Source organism: Lagenorhynchus albirostris, chromosome X (assembly GCF_949774975.1).
Source record: "Lagenorhynchus albirostris chromosome X, mLagAlb1.1, whole genome shotgun sequence".
Classification (NCBI taxonomy): Eukaryota; Metazoa; Chordata; class Mammalia; order Artiodactyla; family Delphinidae; genus Lagenorhynchus; species Lagenorhynchus albirostris.
Window position 1 is genome coordinate 1,734,122 of NC_083116.1, and position 18,559 is coordinate 1,752,680.

An 18,559-nucleotide genomic window follows, 5' to 3' on the forward strand; every position below is an offset into this window, starting at 1 on the left:
ACCGCATAAGCGCCACAGGGACGCCTGCAGCACCCCCCAGGAAAAGCACAGGAAGTACTTCAGTGTGTGGTTCCTGCCCAGGGCCCTTCCGAAGGCCAGGAGGGGCCGTGGCTACGTGCACTGCTGACTGCTGGGTTTCGGGGAAGCTCCCCACGCCACCTGCCCTGGGCAGTTGCCCTCAAAATGGCAGGTGGTCAGAGGGTCCTTCCCTAAGCGGGCCCAGGCAGGAGAACAAGGCCACTCTTTGCCAGAGATTGGGGGGCGGAGGGGAGAGACAGCCCCGTGCCCCGCCCGGAACCAGGCAGGCAGCCCTGGGAGACGGTGGGCACTGGGTATTAGGGGGCTGAGAAGGGAGCGCTAACAATGGCCAAGAGTAAAGCAAACGTACACAAGGAGGAAGGGGACCTCCAGACCTGCCCCACTCGGTGCCTGTGCCGTCTAGGCAGGCGGAGGGATGCCGGCCACCCAGCTCTGCCCGTGTGTGTGACACAGTCCTGGTGCTTGGGATAGCTGGTAACTGTTTATTGAAAGAAGCAGGGGGGCGGGGGGGCATCACCCTCAGGCCTGGATGTGGCTCTTGGCGCTGAAGGCCAGGTAGTAGATCACTAGGCCGATGGCAGCGGCCAGTACCTCGGTGGAGACCCAGGGCCCATTCCAGGTGCCCTGCAAGAAAGGAGACCAAAGTCATTCTCGGGGGAGGGACAGGCGAGAAGGCCGGCCGCTCCAGCCACCCTCCTCCTGGGGCGCGAAGACACACTGGTCCACTTGGCTCAGCCCCCAGCTCTCGCTAAAACGCGAGGCTTGCCACCGGCTCCCTCCTTCCCCTGTGCCAGGCCAGCCCCTTCTGGCCACTCACCCGATGGTCCACGCTGACCGTGAACAGAGGTGGGATGATGGAAATGTCCTCGTTATTTCTCTGAGCCTGTGAGGGAGGTGCTGGGGTCAGGGGGTGATGCTGGGTGGGGTGGGAGAGGCAGGAACACCGGCCAGAGTCGTGGAAGGAGAAATGCGGGTGAAGGAGCGACACGGAAGGCACAGGGCCAGGTAGGGTGGGTGAGCAGGAAGGCGCCCACCGGCCGTCCTGCTCCAAGTCAGAGAGGGGACCTCAGGGTGGAGCCAGCTGGGGCAGCGGCTATGCCCCCCCTACTGCAGGCCTGGGTGGCCTTCGGGGACACTCACCTTCCTCAGGAGGCTGTAGGACTCCTCGTCAAAGAATCTGACCTCGTAGGTGCCTGCGTGGGCGCTCTTGTGGTCTAGGCTCCAGGACACCTGGGTGGGGTGTGTTCGGCAGGGGGTGGGCAGTGCACATGGCGCCACGGCCAGCGCATCGAATTCAAGAACCCCAGCCCTGCTGGCCCGGCCTTCAAGCCACACCCGTGAACGGGTGGCCTCCCGCGAAAGTGACCACCACAGCATCCCTTACCTGGTATCGGCCCACGTCCTGGCCCCGGGTAACAGGAAACTGTTTTCCACTGACGTCAGCATAAAGAGCCATGTTCTGGGGGAGGGGATAAAAGGAGAGTCACCTTCTCCCCTCTCTGGCTGCAGGTGAGGCCCCGCTCTGCCACCCGGAGTAGCACCCTCCGCCTGTGTGTGGGTATGGAGGCCGCCGGGCACAGCCGGGGACTGCGGTGTGTCTGGCGGGGGTACTCTCCACGTCTGTCTCCCTCCTTGGGGGCCACATCTCCCCTATGCCTGGCCTCCCTAACGCACGGCAAGCCTGTTAACTGGACACGGGCGGGATGAGTGAAGTGTTCTTGTTTCTTCTCTGACCCTGGAAGGGGGTATCACGGTCGCGGACACCCAATGAGCTGCCTAAAGCAGACTGTACCTACAAAGGCACAACTTCCTTCCTTCTCTGGGCCTTTAGGTTGCAGAGGCTGAGGCCAGGGCTGCTTGGTCTTGAAATGACGAAACACACATGTGGACACACACTTCGGCAAAGAGCAACCAGTAAAGGGACGCAGAAGCCTGGGGGCTGACCCTGGCTGTCTCTCCCTTCACACGTATACTCTTTGCACACACAGCAAGATGCCTGTCTATATCACCGCACATAGATGCAGCAGAGCAGGCAGGTGAGGGGAATGTTCTTTAAATATCTGCTAGAATCTGGCCTGGCTGTGCCCTGATCTCTCCTACACCTGGGAATCAAAACCCTGATTCTCCCTGTCCACACGGACCCCCAGGTCTCACCCCATCCACCGCCAGTGAGGGCCCCAGGTCTCAGCCTCACTGCTCACCTCTCGCCCCCGCACCCTCCTGGCTGAACCCCCGCTGCCTCACCTGGACCCTGTTCTTGCAAGTCAGGGAGATCTCCACGATGAAGACAGTCTCAGTAGAAATGACAGCATCCGAGGTGGTATAGTAAGAAGGGGTGATCTGGGGCTCCACACAGGCCTCTGCTGCGGAGAGGCAGAGATGAACGGCTAAGGCCTGGCTTGTGCTTGCTGGGTTAGGGCCAGAAGGGACCACCCTAACCCCACTTCCCAGAGCTCATCAGCTGAGCACACAAAGGGCCCTTTGCACCCTGCCAGGTGGGGTCTGGGAGACAGATTCAAATGATCAGTCAGAACTACAGTGGTCTTGAAGGAAGGCAGGGGAAGGGAGACACGAAGGCTTTGTACAGGTGGAACCTCAACGTACAGGCAGAACAGGTGAGTGTGTGTGTGTGTGTGTGGGGGGGCGTGCTGCATGAATTCACTGCACGACTCGAGTCTGTGCCTGGACCTGCAGACAGGGAAGCCGTGCAATGGTTTAGGGATGCAGTCTGCCCTGGAGCACCCTAGAAGCCCAGGGGGTGGCCAGGCTGACCTCAATCCAGAGCCATGCATGGCTCTGGACAGTTTACTGAAGGCATCTTCTGCAGACACAAAGCATGGTGCTGCTGGCAACCTATGGGGCTTTTGATATGAAGGAAAGGGTCTCTGCCCCAGACAGTTGACAGAAGACCAGGACTGGCCCCAGTGTTTCCGGAGGGAAAGAAATGGCAGAGGGTCTGGGTCCATAAGCATAACTTGTCCCCTTGAACAGGGCTGCACTGAGAAAAAGGATGCTGCCGTAGTCATCTCCACACTGCTAGAGGATAAAGGGAAGGAAAGGCGCCACCTAAATCACAAGGCGTCCACTGCTCTCCAAATGTGGTGTCCGGGCAGGGCCGTGACTTAAGCTGAAGCAGTCAGAGGCCGTGGGACTGGAATGGCGGGAGGAAGATGCCTGGGAACGTGGGTGGGAGGCGGTTCTCAGGAGCCACATCCCCCAGATCCTTCCACGCTCTGCTAGACTTGACCTTTTTCCTATGGCCACGGGGGAGCACAGAGGGGCTTTATAGTTAGGTCTGTCCTTTCCAGGCATCACTGACTATAGCGTGGGGGGGTTCCTGAGGAGCAGGTGAGCAGGGTGCAGGCGGGGAGGCCAGTTAGGCTGGTGAAACACTGCAGGCATCAAGGGCGCTGGCCTGAGGTAGGGCAGGTAAAGTGAATGCACTGAAAGTGGCCCTGACCCAGTCCAGGCCCCCAGGCCCGGGGTGGGGGCTCCTGCAAGGACCTCCTCCTAAACAAACTTCTGGACTCCAGTCTGAGCTCAGCCCTGCCACTAAGTGTTAACAACCTCTCAAGAACGTGAAGCCATCTGACTCCGCTGAAAAACCCTATAAAGATATGGCAAGGCCTCGGGGGAAACAAATCAACCGCCTGATCTAGGCACTCTAGGCCCACTCATCTTTCCCTCTTCAGTTCCTTTCTAACTCGCCCGCACTCCGGGCCCCTCTGCCTGGACCGTCCCTGCTCCCTCTTCACTCAGAGCTCTCTTCCTGGAGAGGCCTGGCCCCACCGCACCGGGTCAGGTGGCTCCTCTCCACCGGCCCAGTTTCTCGCTCCGATCGCCCGGCGCTGCAGAGCTTTGCTCCTGTCCGACCCCCCTCCGGGACCGGGAGCTCCTGGAGTGGCAGCAGGGACGTGTGTCATTTTTCCTGCTGGAGCTGGGGCCAGGCGCACGGGAGAGGCTCTGGGACTCTTCCTCGCGGAAGTAGACGAGGGACAGACTAGGCTGTTTCTCCCAGCAGCCCAGCTGCTTGGTAAACGTGTGTGATGCAAGAGCGCGTGGTGGGCTCGGCTGCCGCGACCAGAGACCACCTGCCTCTCTGAAGAAGAAAGCCCAGACCCCCGCTTCGCCCGCACCCCTCCTCCCCCCACGCACCACCAGTCGTGGGTGAGAGGCTCGCCAGAAACGAGCTCCGGCCAGGCCGCTACCTGAGCAGCAGGAGAGGCCGGACAGCAGGAGTAGCGCCAGGGCGCCGAGAGATGCCAGCGCCGCCATCGCCTCTTCTCTGCCGAGGGAAAAAGAGAGCGACTCCCCTGAACACGAGGAGCAGACGAGGAAGCGCGACGCGTAAGCGGCCGCAGCAGCCAATCAGGGGCCGGCGGGCCGGGCGGGCCTGTGACGTCGCCAGCGGCACTGACGTGTCCCCTCCCCGGACCAGGGGCCCAGCGGGCCGCCCTCCCCCGCAAGATGGCGACGACGATGGCGACGGCGGCGGCGGCGGCGCCGCTCTCGGCGCCGAAGAGGGCGTGAAAACCGGCGCGGCCGTGTGCGTGCGCACTGCGGGACCACGCCCCCTCCCGGGACTTCGCGCCCCGCCGAACTCTCGCGAGAGCGGCATCTGCGAGTCGGAACCTGCGGCAGTTCTCACTTTTCATCATGGCGCTGAAGGTGGCGACGGCCGCGGGCGGCGCTGTGAAGGCAGTGCTCAGGCCGGCCCTCCTCTGCCGTCCTTGGGAGGTGAGAAGCAGGAGCGGGCCACGGGAACAGCCGCGGCGATCGCTGAGGGGTGCTTGCACCTCGTCGGGGTTAGGCCGGCGGCCGCCGCTCTCGGAGCGTCCTGGGGCCCGATTGGCTGCGGGTCCCGTGAGGGGAGGGGAGAGCGCTGCGGGCCAGGGTTGATTGGCCACCTTCGCTGTCACTGAAGGGGTTAGCCAAAGTTGATTCTGGTCTGGCTTCTCAGGGGTCTGCATCTTGTGGCGGGGGAGCTCCCAATGGGCGGGGAGAGTGGACCCCGGGGGGCAGTGTCAACTCCCTAGTGTCCTTGTGGGAAACCCCTCCCCTAAGGCGGTCACGTGGCCGGCCCGCCTCGCTCTTGCCCTCTTGGGAATCGGTTCCTGGCCGCCCTGCCTCTTCAAGTTTCCCTTTTGTGGACCGCTTTGCCACCTCTCCCAGTGGAGGTGGTGAATCGGCCTTTGCTGGTGCCCCAGAGCCTCCCCCCCCCCCACCGCAGGCGCCTGGAATGGGAAGGAGCTAGGATTCTTGAAGCTGGCGGGTTGGGAGGCCGCGAGGGCTTTGCTTCCGTTGTTCTCTGTTTAGGATCTTGGTTATTCAGGTCTGATTCCTCTCTCTTGACACGCTTGAATGAGGATAATTTAGTCCCTGTGTGGGTTGGAAGCCATCTGAAGCGTCATCGAGTCAGGACTGGCCCTGAGGGACGAGAGGTCTGACCTCTCTGGGTTCCAGTTTCTCCTCTGTCTCAAAGGATCCACCCAACTCTGACCTTCCAGAACTCTGTGACTTTGCTGACACTACTTGTGGACATGTCTTCAGCCATGCTTCCCCCCTCTGAGCCCTGGGGAAGACTGCCCTGTAACAGCTTCTGGTTTATGAAATTATGTTTAAAATGCTGACTCCTCCCACTTGCTCGCCAGAGGCTTTCCAGAGGTCCCTGGCAGCTAGGCTCTTGCAGGATCTTGGTGGGGACATCTGTCTCCTCCCTGACTTCCCCTGTGTGTGTGCTTGTGTCTATATTGGGGCAGGGATGGGGGGCAGTGAAAGGTTGCTAGCTGGGCAATGCCTTGCCCTGAGACTGGTTGTCCTGGGTATGGGAACCTTTAGAGATGAAGCCCAGATCTTTGGTCCCACTAATTGGGACCTCGTGGGAAAATATGCCGCCACCATTGGTACTTGATCCAACAGAAACATGCTGATGAGAGAACCCTCACTAAAATGTGGATCATGGGAGCCCTTAGGCTGGGACACGTACCATTCTGAACTCCTTTCTTTCTGTGGCACTATCAAAGGACGAGGGTAACAGTCCACCTTCCTGCTTGATGAACAAGCTGGAGACCAATGCATATATCCCATTCTGCCTCATACTGGGCTCCTTTGATAGGTAGCTTCACAGAACCTTTGTAACCTCCTGAAGGAAGGTGCCTGAATGTGTCCAGAGCAAGGTCAGGGAAGTCACTTTCCTGAGAGCTCTCCGGGTCTTTGGCCAAAGCTGGATGGAACATCTAGCATTGGGACCAGGTGAGAGAGACGTTCGGCCCTGGTGGTAGTGATGGGGTCCAGGGTCTGGTGGGGTGTGGTTGTGCAGATGCAGAGCCAGGCCTGGTGTGAGCGCTGGCTCACCGGCACAGCCAGGTTACCTGCCAGGTGCCAGTAGACCTCAGAGGGCTGAAACCCAGGAGGAGTTACTGCACGGAGCTGTAGGGGTCAGCCCAGCATCCCCTCACTGGCCAGCAGCCTTGAACACTGGCCTGAGGGGCTGGTGGGGTAAAGGGGGGCGTATGCTTTTGCATAGCCCTGTGTGCTCTTCTAGCGACTGAACAGCTTGCATACCTCTTCTTGCTTAATGTTTCCAGCAGTCAGATAAAGTAGGCACCTCTATTCTGTGGATTTCAGGTAAGGGTGGGAAGCTCAGCAAGGTTAAGCCATTTGCCAGCAAGAGTAGTAGATGGAGGATTTGGCCCGAGGTCGACCTAGCCTCAAAGCCCGTCATATCTTCCTTCATTTTCTGATATGCTCATTCATTCAGTAAATGTTTTTTGTGTCCCAGCTCTGGACCAGGCATTCTGCTCGGTCTTGGGGTGACAGTAGGGGATCAGACAGACATGGTGTCCACTCTCAGGGGCTTAGGGGTAGGAGAGGGAGCACAGCAGTGATAACCTAGTGAGACTGTGGTTGAGGGGAAGGGAGTGGGGTGGGTAGGGCTTTGGGAGCCCGGGGGACCAACAGCTCAGCAGCCTTAGGGCATCAGGGAAGGCTTCCTGGAGGAAAGGCAGTCTCAATACAGACACCATCCACAAGTTTGTATTGAGAGCCTACAGATAAGATGAATCCAGATACTGACAATTGCTAGAAGGAAAACAGAAAAGCCCCAAGTATGCGTCAGACTGCAGACCCGGGGGCCCCATGGATCAGCAGAAACCCCCAGGGCCTGTTGTCCTGTTAGTCACCCCCTTCCTAACCCCTGTGCTGCCAGAGTTCTGTGCAAGGGGGAGCCTTGTGAAAACCAGCCGGGGAGACCCAGATGGGGCGGTCAGCCTCTGCGTGAGCTTTCTAGACTTCTAGCAGGAAGGCATGGCTCTTTGGAAAATGGCCACAGTGACTCTGCCATTGGCTGCCCCAGCAGGCAAGTGGCAGGGCATTCCCAAGCGATAAGGAGGACCTTGGCCCTGCCCCTGTCTCTGGATTGAAGGGCACCTAGGCGGGGCACAACAGGGAGGAAAGTGTGTGGGCCTGTAGCCCCGCTGCGGTGGGAGCTGGGACATGGGCTGCTTCTTCCAGGAAAGTGTGGGGACTCCAGATGGGTCACTCTGAGCACCTGTCCCATTTGACTCGGGTGGCTTTTGCTCTGAAGCTGTCAGGCATGGCACCGGTGTGACCAAGTGCGGCTGTTTCAGGTGGGGGGTGGGGACATCTGTCATCCATGTAGGCCACAAAGCAGTTTTGCAATCCTTCATGAAAGCCTTCTGAAAGATTGGCGTCTGCTATTCTTCTGCAAATGGTTGCGTTTTTAGATTTCTGATTCTAGAGTGCTGTTCCGCATGGTGCCAACAGTGCTTATCTCTGGGTGGACGGGGCTGGGTGCTATCTTCTTCCTCCCAATCTTCGTGTTCTGTCCATATGCTGCTTTTGTAACAAGAAAACATGATCTTTAAAATGATGTAAATGATGGTCGTGGTGGCCCAGTGGTTTATCACGATTTCCCTATTGTACTACGTTTGGCGTGCCAACTTCTCCAAGTTACAGACATCACTGAGCAGGAATAATTGGCTGAAGAAGACCAGAAACAAGAAAAGGTGGGGAGGGGGATGTAAACATTTTTTAAAAAACTGACCAGGGACCTGAAGGAGGTGTAAAGCGTTGTAGCGACCGTCCGCGGTGCTCCGACGGGCTGGTCTGTGTGCTGCTGTGCGCTAGACAGCGGTGCACGGGGGAGGCGCAGGGCCTGTCTGGGCGCGGTGAGGACGCTCGCCTTCCCTGCCAGGAGCTCGGCTGGCCCTTTTGCCAAATTGGCTTTCTGGGCTAGATGGCAACCACTAGCGTCTGGGTTCTCTTTGCCAGGTTCTAGGTGCCCACGAAGCCCCCCGGAGGAGCTTCTCAGTAAGTACCCACCCGAGTGTGTGCATGCACGTGCGTGTGTTGATGTTCACGTGTGCCCGCCTGTGTGTGTGCGGAGGCGTGTGTGTACAGGTGCATGTGGATGCACTCACAGGCAGGCGTGGGTGCAGAGGTGTGTGTGTGTGCGCGCGTGCACGCGCGTGTGTCGTGCCTCTGGGCTCCCTGCCCTTCTGTGTCTCTCCCCCTGAGGTGCAGTCTCCAGAGCTCGCCCACCCCTTCTCCCCTGAACCGTGCTAGACGGCGCCCCAGGGAAACAGCCCCATTCCCCAGCAAAGCTTGTTCCTCCAGCCTTGACTGATCTGTGTCTTCTTCCTTCCTGTCCCGCCTCTAGCAACAAACAATTGTGAGTGTTTTTCTCATCTGCCTGTTAGGTTGGGGCTTTTAGTTGCTTTGGGATTGACCCGGGTCCAGGCGGGGACGGGGCCTGTTTCTGCTGTTGTCCTCGCGACCCAGGAGCGCCCCCCGCCGTGAGCAGCCCTGTCTGGGGTGGGTGGGGCAGGGTGTAGGGGTGTGGTACCCCAAGCTGGCGCCTCCCAGTGGGCCTTCCCACTGGGTCAGTGCTGGAGGGGGGAAGGGAACTGAAGCCTCCCCGTCCTTCTAGCCCCCGTCGGCTAAGTATGGTGGGCGGCACACGGTCACCATGATCCCAGGGGATGGCATCGGGCCAGAGCTCATGTTGCACGTCAAGTCTGTGTTCAGGTACAGAGCCCCTGGGCCCAGCCAGGGGGACCCTGAGAACTTTGTGCCAAGAGGGGCAGTGAGCCAGTGGTGGGAGGCCTTTTGTCCCAGTGTCTGCGATCCTAGCAGGCCGGCCCGGGCACGGGGAGGGTGGAACCAGGCCCACTGACAGTGTTGTGGAGTGTAAGTGCATGCCTGTCAGCTGGCGCAGGTGGGCTCAGTCTCCCCTCAGCCAGAGCCAGGGCAGGGTGGGCAGCAGCAGGGGAGAGGCCTCTGCACCCAGTGGTCCAGGCAGGCTTCCCAGACGGAGGCCTGGGGCCGCCGCCCTGACCCTGCTCTGCCCCAGGCATGCGTGTGTGCCTGTGGACTTCGAAGAGGTGCACGTGAGCTCCAATGCCGACGAGGAGGACATCCGAAACGCTATCATGGCCATACGGCGGAACCGCGTGGCCCTGAAGGGTGAGCTCGGGGGCCAGGATGGGGCACCGCACGTGATTCCTTTCACCTCCAAGCTGACACTTGTCCCTGGGGCCCCACTGATGCTGCGATTCTGAGGTCTCAGTGGCACTAGGCTCTGCGGGAGCCTGTCCAGGGATGGGCCCCCTTCCACCCCCTTCTTCCCTCCTGAGGCAGCCCTCTCTGCTGGAGTCAGCTTTGACCCTCAGAGTCTTTCTTCACAAACCACGTGTCACAGAGATGCAATTGTAACCCTCTGCCTGCCGCCTGGGTTCCAGTTGGCACAGCTGTGCATGTTACAGACGGGAGCTTTACCCTTTCTGAGTTTGCCTTGGTTTGCTCCAGGTCCTTAAACTGTTTCCATCACTCATTCTGCAAACTTTAGACCATTACCTGCTCTGTGTGAGGAGTGAGTGAGCAAAGATGAACCCAGTTAGAGCCCCAGGCCCTGGCAGTCACATGGAGGGGCAGCCATGTTAACTACAGGGTGCCCAAGGCACTGTGGGTGAAGGAAGTCCAGGCAGGGTGTGAGTTGGAGGGCCGGCGGCCCTGGTGGCCCTGAGAAAGCCCTCCTCTACTTGGCACTCTCTGACTGCCTTCTCTCAGCAGCTGCTGGCCCTCTGGGTGCCCTGGTCCCAGCCAAGGTAAAGCTGTGGTCTTTTCCAGGCAACCCCTGCCTGCCTCTGAGCTGCAGCTCTTGTGCTTCCTCGACGCAGGGCCTGGCACTAACCGTGGCCAAGGTCCCCTTGCTGGTGCCAGCCTAGCCACCAGCCTGTTAGTAAGCAAGAGTGGTCACTTTCTGTCCATTCCCCACCCAGGGTCTAGCAAGACCTGGCCAGATGCCAACCCTTGTTCATTCATTCATTCGTTCAGTATTTATTGAGTGCATGCTACGTGCCAGGAGCCCATCAGTGAACCAAACGCATAGACACATGCCCCTCTGCCCCATGGGGCTTACGCTGCAAGTTACGCTAGAGTGTTCCCTGAAACACTTCTGCCGCCGGAAGCTGCTGTGTCCTTCTGTTGGAGTCACCCTTGGCACACATCCCCTGGGTCAGAAAGGGGGATATGGTGGTACAGCTGAGCCTGGGGTGCTCTCTCCAGCCTGCTGGTCTTGTTTCTGTCCTGCAGGCAATATTGAAACAAACCATAACCTGCCGCCATCCCACAAATCCCGAAACAACATCCTTCGGTGAGAGCCAAGTGCACGGGCTGGGGGCTTGGCAGGGCTGGGGGTACCAGCAGAGAGATGTTGCACTTGCCGGCTGCTTCGCCCTCTGTGCCCCTAGCACCAGCCTGGACCTCTACGCCAATGTCATCCACTGTAAGAGCCTGCCGGGAGTGGTGACGCGGCACAGGGACATAGATATCCTCATCGTCCGGGAAAACACGGAGGGCGAGTATAGCAGCCTGGAGCATGAGGTGGGGGCGTGTTGGCGGGCGTGAGCTCGGCTAGGGCGCTGGTCGGGGACGCCGTGCCCGAGGGGAACCTTGTGCTAGAGGGCAGGCTCGGACAGGCCGTGGGCCTCTTCTCCCTCGTCCCCTTCTCAGAGCGTGGCAGGGGTGGTGGAGAGCCTGAAGATCATCACCGAGGCCAGGTCGCTGCGCATTGCCGAGTATGCCTTCATGCTGGCCCGGGAGAGCGGGCGCAAGAAAGTGACGGCCGTGCACAAGGCCAACATCATGTATGCCCCCCGCCTCGCGCCGCCGCGCTGCTGCCGGGGCCTGCTCTCTGGGACTCGGGGCCCGGGGCTACGCCCTGTTGCCCGTTTCCCAGCTGTGGCCTCACCGCAGTGCACACCTAGGGGAGGTGGAACGGGATTCTGCCCGTCCCGCAGACGGCACTGGTTGTAGTTTAGAACCCAGCCTTCTGTGGCGTCTGCGTGCCCCGTCCCTCCAGCTGACGGTTGCAGTGGCCAAGCTGGTGTCCTGCATCCCCCTTAGGAAACTGGGCGATGGGCTCTTCCTCCAGTGCTGCAAGGCGGTGGCAGCCCGTTACCCCCAGATCACCTTCGAGAATATGATCGTGGACAACACCACCATGCAGGTAGTTAGGCTGCCATGCTGCGTGGCCCCTGCCCTGGGCTCCCGGGGCTGCCTGTGCTCCAGGTGCTGGCCGTCCCCTCCTTGCCCCACAGCTGGTGTCCCGGCCCCAGCAGTTCGATGTCATGGTGATGCCCAATCTCTACGGCAACATCGTCAACAACGTCTGCGCGGGGTTGGTTGGGGGCCCCGGCCTCGTAGCTGGGGCCAACTACGGCCACGTGTATGCCGTGTTTGAGACGGTGAGTGCCACCAGCAGTGCCAGGGCCACTGGCTTTTGTGAACTATAGCTCACAAACTTCCTAGGTCACCCATTGAAAGTGTACGATTTATTGGTTTCTAAGATATTCAGAGTTGTGCAACCATCCCCACTCTCTAATTCCAGAACGTTTCCATCCCCCCAGAAGAAATCTTGTACTTGTGGCTGTCACTCTCTGTTCCCCCTTCCCAGCCCCCGGCACCAAAGTCATCTGCTTTCTGTCTCTGGATGTGCCTGTTCTGGACGCTTTGCACAAATGCAGTGTACACTCGATGTGCTTGTGTTTGCCAGCCCCCTCCTTTGCGTCTCGCCTCTTCCAGGCTACGAGGAACACAGGCAAGAGCATCGCCAACAGGAACATCGCCAACCCCACGGCTACGCTGCTGGCAAGCTGCATGATGCTCGACCACCTCAAGTAAGTGGCTTCTCGATGCCGGGCCCTGGCCCCCGGCCCGGGCCCCAGGCCGCGAGGACCAAGGTCTGCCCTTCGTTCTCAGGCTCCACTCCTACGCCACCTCCATCCGCAAGGCCGTCTTGGCGTCCATGGACAATGAAAATGTGAGGCTCCCACCCCAGCCCGGGTTGAGGGGCTGGAAATGGCGACCTGGCACCTGTGCCGCCCCCAAGGTGGGGGGGTGTATCAGGCAGAGTGGGGGCCTTTGGGGCCTTAGCTGGTATTGCTGCCCTCCTGGTGGCGCTCCCAGCCCCTGCAGGCCACGGGGCGCTGTGGGCAGCCCTGGGCTGCCTGCAGGCTAGGGCGCAGGTGTTGGCTGGGCCCCGCTGTGTGCCCAAGCTTGCCCGTCTCCTGCAGATGCACACCCCAGACATCGGGGGCCAGGGCACCACATCAGAAGCCATCCAGGACATCATCCGCCGTATCCGCGTCATCAACGGCCGGGCCGTGGAGGCCTAGGCCGTCCCCGGGACTGTGTCGGCCCCCCCTGTAGACCCCCTTCACGCCCCCAGCACCCTGAGTGGCTCGGTGGGCGGACGCAGAATAAACCCACTTCTGCCCCAGCGCTTGGCCGCGCGCTTCTGTCGCTCCAGGACGCGGTGTTTCAGTCACACTTTATTAAGAAAACAGGCAGCGCGCTTCCCATTCAGAGGGCCCTCTGCGAGGGTTGGGGGCAGAACGAATTCTGAAAGGCAGGCCTGGCCCTGGTATCTGTCTGCCCTGCTGGGGGGGGGTGAGAGGGCGGGCGGGCGGTGTGAGGCACTCAGCAGGGTGGGTGGGGCGGAGCCGTCCTGCTTTCCCTGAAGGCACTGAGGGCTGGGGGTCGGGGGCAGCCAGGACCGTCCCACGCTGCCCAAAGCACCAGCCGGGCCTAGGGATTGAGCCAAGGGTGCTGGAGGCAGTCGGCCGCGCTGGCCCGCTTTTCGGGGATGTACTCCATCATGGGCAGCAGGAAGGCGCTGAACTGCGTGGCCTGCTCCAGGGGCCACTCGTACTTCTCCATGAGCACCTCGTACAGGCCCCAGTGCTTGAGGTTGTGGATGTGCCGCAGCTCTCCTGGGGGCAGGCCGGTGGGCCTTAGGTCAGGCTCCACCAGGGAGGACTCTGATCTGGGACCCCTTGCTCCCCCTATTTCAGAACCCAAGGTCCCTGCCCCACCCCTTGCATCCAGGTGGCCTGCGCCCGCTCGGCCCCACCTCTCCGGTTGAAGAACTCCCGGGAATAGCGGCCCGAGAGGGCAAAGGCCGGGGGGATGTCTCCCAGCAGCTCCACGATGTGGGCGATGTGGTCTGTGAATAGACAGGGGGCTGGGAGGAAGCCGGGCGGCCGGGAGACCCCGAGGCCGAGCCCAGGGCCTGCCTCCCCCTACCCTCGTCACGACTGTAGTCTTCTCCGGAGTGTGGCTCGAACAGGTAGTCGCCAGTGGCCAGCTCGAAGGCCTGGAAGGGGGAGAGGGTGAGGCTGCGGCCGGTGGGCCAGCTCTGGGCGGGGGTAGCCCAAACGGACGTACCATGCACGCCGTGCTCCAGATGTCGGCCGGGGGCCCGTACTCGGCGCCGATCAGCACCTCCACGGCCCGGTACTGCCGTGTCTGGATGTCCTCGGTGAAGTGCTTGTGCTGCAGGCAAGGGGAGCCCTGGGGAGGAGCTGGGGCCACGGCTGGCCTCCCCTCACTGCCCCCCTCTCGTCTCCCACCTCCTCTGGGCCGTGCACCCGCGGAGCACAGTGGGGCTCACTCTGAGCCTCAGCGTCCCCGGGTGTCCCGAGGGTCTGGCCAGACGACCTGAGGCTGAGGCTGGCCACTTCCCTGTGGCCCCCCACCCCCTGCCGTGGGCCCAGCTCTGCTGACCAGGCGGGCCGGTGCTGGTTTCGGCTCAGGCCTGTGCCGCCTCCTTCATAGCAGGGCGCCCGCTCGTACCACCCAGCAGGCGTTGCCCAGGTCTGCGATCTTGATCTTGATCTTGTCTGCATTTTGGGGCTCTAGGGGGTTCACCAGGAGGTTGGAGGCACCAAATGGTGCTGGGGAAGCAAGAGGAGGGAGAGAGACTGAGCTGGCCTGGACCTGCCCTGCCCGGCCCCGCCCACCTGTGCCTGCCGCTGCCTGACTTACTGCTGGGTGACAGGAGGCCCCCGGTCTCGCGTTGGTTGGAAGAGCCTGAGAGGATGGAGCACGAGGCGGGGGAGAAGAGGGAGCCCGAGAAGCCTGAGGTCTGGGAGCTGGGGCTGAGGCTGCGGCTGCCCCCGGGGGCAGGGGAGGAGGAGGCCGGGGAGGGGCCGGCCGCGGCCCCCCCAGGGTGGCAGCCGGAAGAGGAGGTGGAGCCGCTGCCCCCCTCTAGTCTTGAGCCAGAGTCTGGGGAGACGGGCAGAGGTGGTGTGTGAGCAGACGCCGCTGCGGCACGTGCCAGGCGGCCCTGCGCCCCCCTGGCCCCTCACCCTCGGCCTGGGCGGCTGCCTCCATGGCCTCCAGCCTCTGCAGGTCCCGAAGCCGCTCCTCCAGCAGCCGCTTCTGCTGGTTTCGTTTGCGCCTCATCTTCTTCCTCTTGTTTTTGGACAGCTTACCGGTCTGCCGTTAGAGCCGGGGTCACTCCGGGGTGCCCGTCACCCATCCCCGAGCAGCCCGAGCCTCTGCCCGTGGCCTGCAGGCCCGGGGGCTCCAGGGACACCAGACGTGGCAGTGCCCCCTCACCCGCCCCCTGCCTCCCCTCCTGCCTGCCACTCCCCAGAGCTTGAGGCTGGGGAGGAACCAGCAGGCCTGCCTGTGGGTGCCAGCCTCCCCTAGGGGCAGCTCCGGCCCCTCCCAGCCTCGGATGCAGTGTCCTTCCACTGAGACGGGGGCGAGCCCAGCAGCCACCCAGGGCAGTTTGGGGCACGTGGCCCACTCTGCGTATCATCCGCATCCGGGCCACCCAGCCGCTTGGAAGCGCCACTGCAGGAGTGCTGGGGAGGGTGAGGCCCAGGAAGAGGGGCGCCCCCACTTACCAACACCTCCTGGGGGGCACTGCTGACTGGGGGTGGGGCCGGCAGAGCATGGAGTGACAGAAAGGAAGCGAGACTCAGGCAGGGGCTGAGGCCACGGGCCCCGCCCCGCCCCGCGCAGGCTCTCGGTACCTGTGGACCGGGATGGGGGCGGGGCCCCTGACCGCTGCCACTCCGTGGCCTCCGCAGCCAGGCGCCTGATGTAGGCGTCGCCCACACACAGCAGGATGTTTTCAGGCTTGATGTCCGTGTGGATGACCTTGCACTTGGTGTGGAGGTAATCCAGGCCGCGCAGCACCTGGGGAGAGCCACGCCTGAGCTCCCCCGGCGCCGCCCAGGCCGCCTCGCAGCGCTCTTCGGCCAGGCGCCTGCTGCTCACCTGCCTCACGATGCTCTTCACGCAGGGCACGGGCAGGCCCTGGTAGTTGGACTTGATGATCCACTTGAGGAGCTGGTGGCCTAGGACCTCCAGTACCATGCACACGTCTTGGGCCGGCAGTGAAGGGCGGTCAGTGGGCAAGCGGCTGGGGCACAGGCCCCGCCCACCCTCAGCTGGGGCGGGGGAGCAACGAGCCTCAGGCAGCGCAGAGCTGGGTCTGGGAGGTCCCGCTATTGCTACCATCCCGGTGTCACTCTAGGTGTACCAGCTGGGACAGTTCCTTCCACGGTCACCCTAGGGGGAGGGCACTGGAGGAATAGGCGGGTTTCTCAGCCCATCCCCAGCCCTACGCCCAAGTCTGCCAAAGAGCCTACGGACAGCCCCCCGAAAGGGAAGGCACTGCCACAGAGGTGGGCCCTCCCACCTGGGGGTAAGCCAGCAACACCCGTGGATAGCCAGTGCCAACCTGGTCATCCGCTCCCTGCCCCCCCCCCAGAAACACAAATCCCCAAAGTGGTGATGGAGATATTGCGCAGTGTCACTGGAAGGGATAACCCCCATTGTGCAGATCAGCAAACTGAGGCCCTAGGAGCTGGGAAGGCATGAGCCAGCTGGCCCCTGCGCTGCCACACTGCTTGCTCAGCCTACGAAGGATACGGACTCCATTAACCCCTGAGATCCTGAAGTCGTCGATGAGCTGGACAATGGTTTCTCTTTTGGGGTCACTGGGGTCACTGTCTCGGACCTGGAGCAAAAGCCAAGGGGCCACAGACGGCTGCAACCTGCCCCTCGCCAGCTGCTCCCCGGGCGGCCCCTCCGGGGTGGGGGCCTCCCTCCCGCCCCAGCTGGGCCCCGCTGGAAGAAAGGCTGCCGGCCCGCCCTTGCCCGCTCCTCGGGTCCTCCCACTCCACGGAGCCAGCTGGAGCCTGCCCCTCCGGGAGCCCTGCCCCCACCCCCGCGGAGCCCCGGCAGGCCTTGCACCCACATTGCCAGGCCCTGGGCAGCTCCTGGGGCGCTGGGAGCGGGTAGGGGAGGCGCCTCACACATTTCAGGAGCTTGATCTCATCCACAGCTGTCTCCGTGTAATGCCCTGCGCTCTTCACCACTTTGAGGGCCACGAAGCGCTTGCGCCTGCAACACCGAGACCCGCGTCGGCTGCCGGCACCGGCCAGACCCACGGGGCCGTCACCGTGGCCTCAGCGGTGCCCAAGGGCGGGACCCCAGCTGGCGTGGGGCCTCGGGGGGTGGAGGGGGCACTCACTGGATGTCCCAGCAGAGCCAGACGGTGGAGAAGTGGCCCCAGCCCAGCTTGCGCACCACGTGGTACCGCCCATTGAACAGGTCCCCGATCTTCACGGGGTAGTAGCCACCTGGGGAAGGGAGCCCGTCGGGCGCGGTGGGGGTGTTGCCTTCCCCGTGCCCGGGACAGCGCGGCCCGCCGGCGCCCGGCCCACGTGGGCTGGCCCTGGCCCCTCCCCGCGGGCGGCGCCGAGGCAGGCCTCACCCTTGCAGTAGTCCTTGGCATCCTCCTGCTCCTCGTCGTCGGAGCCCAGTAGCCCCCGTAGTATCCGTGCCGCCGGCGCGGCGGGGGCCCGTTCGGAGCCTGAGGACTCGAGCCCACAGGAGGCCTGCGAGCTGTGGGTGGGGTGGGTGGGCGGTGAGCGCGCGCGCGCGCGAGGCGCCAGGGGCCCCGGCCCCGGGCGCCCAGGCCGAGCCCTACCTGCTGCTGCTGCTGCCACTGTCCCCGCCGCCGCCCAGCGCGCTGGTGCTCATCCCGGCAGCGCTGCCCGCGGCTCCGGCGCCCGGGCGGCTGCTCCTGTGGGGCCCGGCCGCGGCCTGCGCATTTATAGCCTCGGCCGCTGATCTCACCGCCTTTATAAATAGCCTCCCAGCTGCTCGGCTGTGGGCAAGGTATGCAGCGGGGAGGGGGCGGCGGCGGCGGCCCTGGAGGGCCCGGCCCCCAGGACGAGGCCCCCGCCCCCCGGGGCTGGCAGAGGGGACCCCTCCACCGACACGGTGTGACGCATCCTCCACAGTGAGCTCCCTCGCACCCCAGGGCCAAGGGGGACGCCCACGCTGGCATGTGACGAACCGGGCCCCAGGCTGAGCCCCTGCGCCTCAGGGCTGGCAGAGGGGACCGCTGAGTGGGCCTGTGGCGGTGACCTGGTCGTCAGACTGAACCCCCCGTACTCCAGAGCCCGCTGATGGGGACAGCCACACAAGGGCACTGCGGGCATGGCAGGCCGGGCTTTCACCCCTTCTCACATGCCCTAGGGTGCCGGTGACACTCTGGGAACATTCTCTGGCTTCCTGTTTGGCCCTTGGGGGAGCCTTCCCAGAGGCGATCCCTGCATTCCCACGGGTACCTCATTCCCTGCCCCCTCTCTGCTGGGTCCCCGCTTTTCCGATGGCTCCTTGATCCCCAAGACAGGCTGGGGCCCTCCTGTCCCTCAGTGTAGCGTCGCTGGGGGCCCTGGCCAGGCAAAGGTCAGGGGCGTGAGCTGCGGGCAGCTCTTCCCACCACAGGTGCTGGGCCTGAGTGACGGCCTGGGGACGGCCCGCCTGGGACTCTACTGCTGCACCGTCTCTCCCGGCTCCCTGCGGCCCAGCCCTGCCTTGCTTACTGGCTCCCAACACGTGCACATATCCACGTAGGAGGCGTAGGGAGCTGCTCTTCCGGGCCCCGCCCTCAGGGGTCCTCGAGTGGGAAGCAAGTAAGCCCACAGCTCTAGTGGGCTGGTGGCAGAGATGTCCGGGTCAGGCAGAGAGCCCTTGGAGCTCGTGACCTTGGGACCCCATCCAAGGGACCAGGAGGAAGAATTGGGTCCCCAGAAAGGGGGTGGGTGGGGAAGGCTCCAGGGAGGCAGCAGGATGGGCTGGAGACCTCCGTGGCTGGTGTGGGTGGGGAAGACGAGGGGAGGCCTTG

The 18,559-nt window shown here is 62.8% G+C and overlaps 3 protein-coding genes across 8 annotated transcripts; 1 reads left to right on the forward strand and 2 right to left on the reverse strand.

The window, feature by feature from the left end:
• Positions 1-507: 507 nt before the first annotated feature.
• On the reverse strand, positions 508-4,407 carry SSR4 (signal sequence receptor subunit 4). Of its 3 annotated transcripts, none has more exons than XM_060138557.1 (6): positions 4,248-4,406; positions 2,284-2,402; positions 1,424-1,498; positions 1,180-1,269; positions 857-922; positions 508-663 (listed from the first exon to the last, which is right to left on the reverse strand). In XM_060138557.1, exons 1-6 carry the CDS (start codon positions 4,312-4,314, stop codon positions 559-561), a joined length of 522 nt encoding a protein of 173 aa, XP_059994540.1. In that variant the 5' UTR covers positions 4,315-4,406; the 3' UTR covers positions 508-558. The 3 variants fall into 3 exon arrangements, with proteins under 3 accessions (XP_059994540.1, XP_059994541.1, XP_059994542.1); XM_060138558.1 differs by having other exon boundaries at positions 2,284-2,399; positions 4,248-4,398; XM_060138559.1 differs by lacking the exon at positions 1,180-1,269 and having other exon boundaries at positions 4,248-4,407.
• A 214-nt stretch (positions 4,408-4,621) lies between these two features.
• On the forward strand, positions 4,622-12,841 carry IDH3G (isocitrate dehydrogenase (NAD(+)) 3 non-catalytic subunit gamma). Of its 3 annotated transcripts, XM_060138554.1 has the most exons (13): positions 4,623-4,776; positions 8,332-8,370; positions 8,720-8,731; positions 8,990-9,087; positions 9,413-9,525; positions 10,654-10,714; positions 10,812-10,944; positions 11,074-11,207; positions 11,467-11,569; positions 11,661-11,807; positions 12,145-12,239; positions 12,322-12,382; positions 12,636-12,841. In XM_060138554.1, exons 1-13 carry the CDS (start codon positions 4,696-4,698, stop codon positions 12,735-12,737), a joined length of 1,179 nt encoding a protein of 392 aa, XP_059994537.1. In that variant the 5' UTR covers positions 4,623-4,695; the 3' UTR covers positions 12,738-12,841. The 3 variants fall into 3 exon arrangements, with proteins under 3 accessions (XP_059994539.1, XP_059994537.1, XP_059994538.1); XM_060138555.1 differs by lacking the exon at positions 8,720-8,731; XM_060138556.1 differs by lacking the exons at positions 8,720-8,731; positions 11,661-11,807 and having other exon boundaries at positions 4,622-4,776.
• Positions 12,842-12,876: 35 nt separating this feature from the next.
• Positions 12,877-17,462, reverse strand: SRPK3 (SRSF protein kinase 3). 2 transcript variants are annotated; one of them, XM_060138553.1, is made up of 15 exons: positions 17,354-17,462; positions 17,138-17,268; positions 16,895-17,003; positions 16,677-16,764; positions 16,291-16,378; positions 15,634-15,740; positions 15,387-15,552; positions 15,258-15,283; positions 14,712-14,841; positions 14,389-14,628; positions 14,197-14,297; positions 13,789-13,896; positions 13,648-13,717; positions 13,475-13,567; positions 12,877-13,334 (listed from the first exon to the last, which is right to left on the reverse strand). In XM_060138553.1, exons 1-15 carry the CDS (start codon positions 17,404-17,406, stop codon positions 13,150-13,152), a joined length of 1,695 nt encoding a protein of 564 aa, XP_059994536.1. In that variant the 5' UTR covers positions 17,407-17,462; the 3' UTR covers positions 12,877-13,149. The 2 variants fall into 2 exon arrangements, with proteins under 2 accessions (XP_059994536.1, XP_059994535.1); XM_060138552.1 differs by having other exon boundaries at positions 13,475-13,717.
• Positions 17,463-18,559: the final 1,097 nt, after the last annotated feature.